The sequence below is a fragment of the Cryptomeria japonica genome, chromosome 5 (genome assembly GCF_030272615.1).
Source record: "Cryptomeria japonica chromosome 5, Sugi_1.0, whole genome shotgun sequence".
Classification (NCBI taxonomy): Eukaryota; Viridiplantae; Streptophyta; class Pinopsida; order Cupressales; family Cupressaceae; genus Cryptomeria; species Cryptomeria japonica.
The window spans coordinates 182,465,435-182,474,423 of NC_081409.1; the positions used below are offsets into that span (position 1 = coordinate 182,465,435).

General features: G+C 37.9%; 1 protein-coding gene across 1 annotated transcript; it reads right to left on the reverse strand.

Annotated features, from left to right (window-relative positions):
* Positions 1-851: 851 nt before the first annotated feature.
* LOC131027132 (probable receptor-like protein kinase At1g11050) lies at positions 852-8,600 on the reverse strand. Its single transcript, XM_057957123.1, has 2 exons — positions 6,862-8,600; positions 852-924 (listed from the first exon to the last, which is right to left on the reverse strand). Exons 1-2 carry the CDS (start codon positions 8,598-8,600, stop codon positions 852-854), a joined length of 1,812 nt encoding a protein of 603 aa, XP_057813106.1.
* Between the last annotated feature and the right edge of the window lie 389 nt (positions 8,601-8,989).

Here is an 8,989-nt window from a genome sequence, read left to right on the forward strand (position 1 = left end):
CGTTTTGATCGATTTTCCCTTTTGGGGAAAACCCTCCAATTTTCCCTTCCTTTGCCATACCTTATCCCCAAATTCTGATTTTGTTTCCTGTTCAACTTCCTCTAAGAGTTAGATCCTCTCTAGGCCCTCTTAATTGTATAGGAGAAGGCCCTGAGGTGACCACTCATTGAATCCTTCTTTTTTCCATCCTTACTTCCATTAGGGAGAGGATTTAAGTGTTTTTGATTCTCTATGTTGCATTCCATCCACCCATGCCAAGTGAAATCCTATTTGCTCCAGAGATGTGTTGGAAGTATGTATTGTTGTGGTTGTCATTGATGTCAAATTTGTTGTTTCGGATTGGTGTTGGTCCAGAATGTATCTGGTGTAGAGATATCTTGCTATGTTGGTGATGCAATTGTTTTATTGGTTGTTCTAGAAGTGTTCAAGTTCGAAAAGTGTTTCTAATTGTGTTTGTTACTGTTATCTTCTTTGGATATAGTTTTGGTATTGTGGATATGATAGTTTTATGGTCCAAAAATATCGTTGTGTTCTCTAGGTGTTGCAACATTATTCATAGCTGGTTGTGATATTCTATGTTAAAGATCTACCCTTAGGTTTGGATATGATTTGTGGAAGATTGTTTGATGTGTTATGAGGTCTCATCGTAGTGTGTGGAGATCCAAATCAGAGTTATGTGCATTGGAGGATATGTTTTGACCATTAATTACCTATATGGATGCGTAGCATGTTGATGTGTTGTTTGTTACGTTCCAATGATTGTGGATGAATGAATTGACCTTTGGAAGATGTGTTTTGGTCCTATATTTCTCCTAGAGTGGATCAATTTGTGTTTGTTTGGTCCAAAAGATTTATTTTGGTTCAGGATGACTTGGTTCAATATTTGATGATCTATCTTGTATAAAAGGATGAATGTGATTGAGTTGAGTGAGTGATGAGGTGTGGAGTGTAAATGTGTGATGTGAAGATAGCTAGTGAGGTTTGGTGAAGAGCAGAGAAGAAGAGTTGTGTTCTAATGATATTAAAATTGTGCTACGATTGTGACAAAGATATGAGACAGAGTGTTGGCAATTGTGTGTGCTGGTGTTGGTCACTTGATGTAGAGTTCAAGGATAGCTTCATGATCAGGAGATCCTTCTTTTCATATCTTTTGTATCTCAGCTTCAATTTTACATGTCCTCTTTTGTATCTTTTGTATCATAGCTAAGAGAGAACAAGAGAATCCAAACCAAAAGAAGATGCAACTCGATGTGAGTTGACATCAGAGAGAGTATGTGTCCTTGATATTGTCATCATGATCAAGGAGAAATTCAACAAACAAATGAAAAATATGATAAAATGATATCTTGCTCATCAAGAGGACAAGAATGAACACGCTGAAGAGAATCTGAGGGGGCATTCAAAGAACCCAAGATCTCTGTCAAACTGGTAGTTGGATGTGATGAAGGTACAAAAATTATTTCGGTAGGTGGAGGAGCAACTTGAGATTTTGATGCACTCCCAAGAAAGAGTTGAAAATAATTATGTGAGAAATGAGGACACAATTGATGCCCATATTGATTGCTCCCACAATACCTGCATCTGCAACCCTTATACATATACATGATTCACTCCTTAAGATATCTCCTAAATAGTACAAAAATAGAAAGAAGCCTTCAATACAATGAATATTCCACTCTAAAAACAACCATAATCTCCAGTGCCTGCAAATAAAGATGTATAGCTTCTTCTTCCTAGCAACTTCGCTTTGATACCATGTGAAATTTCACAGTTGTAGCTGCACAACATAGGATAGATCTAGCTAGAAGAAAAAATAAAACTTGCAGATTCAATGCACATAAGAAAAACAAAAGAGTAGATAAGAAATGAAATTGTATTAACCATTGTATTATTTACATTATGCAAATTCAAATTTATACAAATAATATCCACCAGATGATCAAAGAATTTACGATGAAACAAAGGCATAACAACCACATTATACAAAGCTTATGGTGAAAGAGATGGAGAAAACAAGATTAACTTGTTGTTTAAACTTCACTTAGTTGGGCTTATGCAAATATCATACGAATATAAGTGATGACCGTAAATCACGAGGAAGACTCCAAGAAACTGGTATTGCATGATATACACCGCTAACATTTTTGAGCTCATTTTCTTCTTCTACAAGGATCTTTGCTACCCTAAAATTGGGCTCTAACCCTACTTCTCTTAACCATGTTTCGAATAGGAGAATGTCTTTGCATATACATTCGTTGGGAATTCATGGGACTAGTGTTGAAAATCTCAAGTGCACAAAAACTGTTGAAATGATGTCGAGATCCATGAGAGCCACACTAGGTATCAATAACATGCTTTCTATTATTTTTTTGAATATTTCAAAATTGACTACTCTTTACTGTATAATTATGAAAACAAAGATTAAGATAATTTATTATTATTATTATTATTACTAATTTCCCATGAATATTGGGGATTATTGTTTTCAGATAATACTATTTCTATAGGCCAAAAACTAAGGTTCATATATGGGATTCTTAATAGTATTTCATGGGGGTTTCTCCTCTTCCTTGGAGTCAAAGTCATAACTGCTCATTATCTTGGACAATTTGAATCTCAAAAATCTATCTTGGTTTTACATTTATGCAGGACTACAAACGATAGGATATAGCATTGGAATAATAGGATGGGCCATTGGACTAAGGCCTGGCAAAATTACCCAAGGAGTTTCACATAATTTCCATTGTAACCTTGGGATTGGAATATTCACATTGGGCACTCTCCAAATATTTGCTCTCCTCTTCCGTCCAAAGAAGATCCACAAGCTCAGAAAATATTGAATACCATACCACATCTTGCTAGGTATGCATGCGTTAAGTATTGCGAATGTAATTGAGGGGATTAATCTCGTGGGTTTTTCAACCATTAAGCTTCTCTATAGCTTGGTCATTTCATCTCTTATAGGTTAGTTTTGGTAAAAAAATTTGTGATCTAGTTTAGTTTTGCTAATTATTTTCGCTATCTAGTTTCAACAGTAGATTTAGTGCCAGTAAATTGCTAAAATACTAGCATTGGGGTGACTGTATAATATAAATGAGCAGCTCATGGACAGAATAGGTTTGTGGAGAAATTTCGTTGAAATCTAAATTAGTACTTTTTAAAGATTATTGTCTTCTGATTCTTTATGTCCTTTCTTATACATTTATTTATTTTGCCTCTCAATGCTAAGGTAGTCTAAGGAAGCTATTTACTATCATAATTGTCATTGTTCTCATGTGGATCATCTTATAAAGCTTCTAATTGTGTTATAGCCTCCTATGCTGTTTTCACATCATCAAAAGAAATGCAGTCCATTATTAACTGTGAGGATAACTATAGAATTTAAGAATGGTTACCCTTAGTTATTGAAAGAATCCTATTAGAAATTGATTTGAATTGTGACTTTAATGTTTAGTTGATAGCTACACCTGTGTAAACTTTTAATGGGGAGACGATAATGAAAAAGACTTATTTGATATTGAGAAATGTTTATGGTGAGATCATGTTTGTGCAGCAAGCTAAATTGCTATGTTTCAGCGTTGAATTAAGTTTTATTTACATTTAATCTTTAATAAGGATTCCAAAATTCATAAAAACATAAGGTCAGCAACAAGGTTTGAGAAGGCAAATTTGTACTTTAAACATTATAGACATTTGAATAGGCGTCTCATAACTTACAAAGACATTTTGTACATGAATTTTGCTTTAAGCTGCTCATGGATTTTTCTTGCTGTTTTGAATCTATTTGGTACAAGTCACAATGTGAAATTCTTTGTCATCATCTTTTTCATGTATGGAGTCTAGATAAGGTCCCTTTGTTTGGCGTTACGCTTCAGTACAGTTGACCAAGTAGCATAGCCAACTACGCCACCAGAAGGGGCATAACCAGTTTTGGATTCAGGCGTAGAGATCAAGGCATAGACATCAGCGGCAATAAAAACAGAGGCGGGTTGGGTCATTAAAGGTATCAAAGTTACCAATTTACTAGTGTTAGAAGGTAAATTAATTGTAGCTGATCAAGTGTCGGTACAGACTAAGGGAAGCTTCTAGACATTCATATCTTTCACGTGCGGCTGTTCCAGAGCCTTCTTTCACCTGCCCACCATTAATGCTGCATCTAACTTCTGTCTACAGTTGACAGAACATTTAATGCGTTTTTGCAAATAAATTGATTGAATGGAAATGCTATCTCAGACCCATTTATGGGTTTCTCTCCTGTCTCTTCTCCTCTGTATTTCTGTGTCTATTTCTATTTTTATCATGGTATCAGAGCCGATGGTTTATGAGCTGCTTCGAGCCAGAAGAACTTGAAGCCGGTGAAGGAAGAAGTAGAAGCTGTCTCCTTGGAAGGAGAAAATCTCAGCATTTACAAAGCCTGCAGATCGCTGGCTTATGATATGTGGATATTCTGCCACTGCCAAGGAGGAAGGTTTAAAGCCATAAAAGATTGAAGTGATCATTGAGTCGCTGCCCAAAGGGAAAGAGCAGAAGCTAAAGTAGTTCTTGCAGTTGACTTGTTGAAGGACAGCCGTGTGAAGGCCGGTGTAGAAGTGTGCAGGCAGATAAATAATTGTGTAAAGGAAAGATCACTGTAGAGAAGAGGAGATCATTGCTACAGAAAAGGATATGGAAGAGATCGTTGGATCGTTATTGTGTGAGGAAGCTGCAGTATTAGAGATCGTTGCAACCAGCGGTGGAAGTTGTGTGCAAAGTGAAAGCTAATCATTGGAGAAGTGGAGAAGTGTGGCAAGTATGTGAAAGTCATACGTGGAACTTGAAGGTGTGATGATTTGTGCATCATTAAAGCATTGTTGTGATCCTCCATAGTATTGTACTATGTTTGTGAATGGGCATAGTTGATGAGTTTGTTTCTTTTTGGAAAAGTATTTTAAGGTAAAACAGAAGTGAGTTTGTGTAAGGGGTGCATGATCGGTGGTATTTGAGGTATCGAAAGTGTTTGGTTTAATATATTAATGAATCATGTATCTGAAAAGCGTTCCTATAGAATTGGCGAGCATAGTGGCTGGTTACCTATGTGTCTCGGTAGATGGTTTTCTTTTTATATGGACTCAATCATTTTAGAAAAAAATTCTGCAGTGATGAAAGTTTCCCCATTGTGATGGTCATTGGAACCATGTTAGTGCTGAGTCTCTTGTGATGGTTTGTGGTAAGCCAAAACCACTTGTTTGGGTAAAAAAACCCAAAGTAATATGAAATTCAAAGTGATTGTATCGGTTGGGGAAAACCCAAATGGTTATGGGTAAACCGGTTAAAAACCCAAAAGTTATTGTAAAAGAGAAGTTTGTAGCGAATTGGTTAAGGGTAAACTGTGAAAACCCAAGTGACTAGGGGAAACACAATTTGTTGTAAATGGGTACCTAAAAGGCTTAAGGCCAGAACCAATCCTTTTGAGTTTATGGGGGGATATCAAAAACAATTAGACAATTAATTTATGGGGGGATGTTAGAAGGTAAATTAATTGTAGCTGATCAAGTATCGGTACAGACCATGGGAAGCTTCTAGACATCCATATCTTTCACGTGCAGCTGTTCCAGAGCCTTCTTTCAACTGCCCACCATTAATGCTGCAGCTAACTTCTGTCTACAGTTGACAGAACATTTAATGTGTTTTTGCCTATAAATTGATTGATCTAAATGCTATCTCAGAACCTATTTATGGGTTTCTCTCCTGTCTCTTCTCCTCTGTATTTCTGTGTCTATTTCTATTTTTATCAACTAGATTCAGCATATATGCACATCTGACCCACACTAGATTCACTTCATGTGCTCTAAATACAACAATTTTAACGCTTCTTTTAATTCCACTCCTAGATTAGCATTAACAATTAAGATGCATTTCCTGTAGCATTTAAACAGTTCGAATGATTTTGTTTTATCAATCACACCAACTAGTAACCATTGGCAAACGTTACTGCTACATGCCACAAACATTAGCAAAATATACTGCTACAAAATTAACATTGGACATGCCACAAACATTAGCAAACAAAGATACACTGCTGATCTTCATCACAAATCAGCATAGGAGCACTCAGACAAAGGAATCCCCAAGGAAAAGTATAGAGGTGGGAAACTGGGAGCATTAACTTATTTAACAAACCATCTACTCTTGCACTTTCCAACATTGATACTTCAAAGAGTACATTTGAAAGAATCTCTACACGCGACAAACATTAGCAAACAGATTAGCATTCTTACTGCCCCTACTAGAGTAGCATGCTTATCCCACATTATTAAGTTCTCTGCTACTATAACCAGTTTGTTCACAACCCCCAGGATGGTTAATTCTGTTGCAGATATACTCATGTCACAAGTAAATACAAAAAATGGTATTAATAATCCAAACAAATGTGATAGCCCAATTGGGAGTGAAAATTCTACAGAACAGATTCTCGAACTCAAGTGAACTAACATGTACATGTGCCTATAATGGCTTGCTCAAATGGAAAAATAAAGAATGCCGCCAAATTATTATACAATACAAAGTCTCAAGTGTTCAGCCCAATTGTCATGGCTACATTCTTGATATAGACAAAATCTATTAACATACTTATCAAGTAGGCTAATGCCCAGCTATAGAACAAATCTCTTTTCTACAGCTGCATTACAGCTCTTATTTTTTAATGAGATCCGTGTTGTCTCTACAAACAACAAGGAATAAACAATTATATTGAACCATGAGGTTATGAGCGACGCATGCAAGGCCACTTACCTTCCCACGACGGATGAGTCGAAGGAAGGATAAGTATCTAAAGCGCTGAGAAAAGCTTTTCTATCAGCCACTGTTCTGTGATTAACTTGAGGGAAAGGCTTGTCTGGAATTGCAGGAATGATAGCCTCTCCCTCCAACATCTTCAATGCTTCTGCCATACTTGGTCTGAATGCCACCGTAACGTGTGAACACAAAATGCCCACTAAAACAAATCTCTCCATTGTACTCACTTCTCCACTCTCAAGCATTCTGCAATCTACAACTTCAACTACATTATTCGTTTTCAGAAGCTTCCATGCCCAATCAGTAATAAGGTATTCAGACGAACACGCCACAGAAGTATCCAGAGCCTTTCTGCCGCTCATGATTTCCAACAACAGAACTCCAAAGCTATAAACATCACTACGATCTGTAAAAATTCCATAGAGAGCATACTCGGGCGCCAAATACCCATGTGTACCAGCTATTTTTGACACGAGGTACGGTTCCCCTTCAGTTGTCATCCTCGCCAGCCCAAAATCCGCAACGCAGGCATTGATGTCATCATCCAGCAAAATGTTCTTGGCCTTGATATCTCTGTGATAAATCGGAGGTCGAATGCCCGAATGCAGATAACACAACCCCTTAGCGGCACCAATTATTATGTTCTTCCTCTGCTCCCATGTCAATGCTCTCCCATTTCCAAAAATGTGTTGATCGAGGCTGCCATTAGCCAGGTAATCGTAAACAAGAAATCGCTGGCACCCATCTTTGTCATCACTCGCAACACCGAATCCTCGCAGAGCCACCAAATTCGGGTGTTGAAATCTACTGATGATCTCCACCTCGTTCAAGAAATCTGAGTCTTCATCAACAGAACACTTCTTCATTCTCTTCACAGCAATCATCTGACCGTCTGGAAGTTTTCCCTTGTACACCATTCCAAAACTCCCCTGCCCAATTAAATTGGCACAACTGAAATTGTTCGTTGCCTCCTTGATTTGCCGTACATTGAACCACAATGTACCCATGTTGGGTTTCACTGCGTTACTCAAAATGCTTCTGTTAATTCTCACAAAACGCCTGTGCTTGTCCCCCAACTTCGTCCTTGCCCACCTCCAGTAACTGATTCCTATGCTGCAGAGCAAGATCATAGCTATGGTGGCGCCCAAACAACTATATAAAACCGTCTCAAAACGAGCTCTGGGCTTCTTGGGTAAAAATGGAAGGCCGAGAATACAAGTGACGTCTTTTCTGCTCTTGGGTTCAAATTCATTGGCTACGCCAATAGCATAGAGATTTGCGAGAGAGTTACATTGCAGATTTGTTTCAGCTCCAACGTTTCTAATTCTCCCTAATAATCTTTTCAATACAGCTTTTCTGCTGTTATGAAATACATGGCAAGAAGTGGACACAGAGAGATCTCCTCTGCAAGCTGAATCCAATGGAGTTGGTCCCAGCTTCTCCATCCAGTCTTTTTTGGTTTGTATGCCACCGCAAAGATGAGGGCTTGATACAAATTCTGATATATCACTGAAACAGAGTGAGACCAAATTTGATTGAAGACCCATGGAGCTGATCTGTTGCTGAAATCCATTGAGGCATGCAATGGCAGAGCCATTGTCGGGGAGTAAAAAGATGGATTCGTCTCGGAGGAACTGAGCAAGGCCTACACCCAACACACTTCTCAATGTATTAGTACACATTTTCAGGTCTTCTGAGTTTTGAATTGAGTGACAGCTTGATGGGTTCCATGGCATTCGAGTAACGTAGTCGAGATTCATCGGACATTCTGGTTCTGCATTAACCAGTACCAAAACCAATACCGCCATCACCATGAACACCTCCATTTTCAATGACATTTTTCACAGAGAATGTTTGTAAAATATAGAAGGGAGCAATATCGGGTTGCTACAACTCTTGAGCACGAATGCCCTTTTATGTTTTTATTCTTGAGAAGTTTCGTATGGATGCTCAGATTTATCCCTGACTTTGTTTCGAGTTGGGCATCGCAATTAAAAAGGAGATGCTGTCATTGCAAAATGTTGGAATATTCAGCTTGTAAGCAAAAGTGTTCTTCCCTTCGCTTATTGAATTTGGATTATCCAGTCTGCTAAATTACAGAGAAGGAATCTGACGGATTTGATACGGCCTTTGGACTATTACAGAAAGAGGGAAGCCTACGTATTTTCCATTGACTGAATTTGGAAGCTTAGATAAATTGTGAACCAGCCAAGGA

Bases quoted from the DNA above. Each gene is read 5' to 3' on its own strand.
- LOC131027132 (XM_057957123.1), bottom strand. From the start codon at position 8,600: ATGGAGGTGTTCATGGTGATGGCGGTATTGGTTTTGGTACTGGTTAAT. The intron at 925-6,861 runs TCAAGTTAATCA...ATCACTCACTCA, and splicing joins ATTCCAGACAAGCCTTTCCC to ACTCAATCACATTCATCCTT.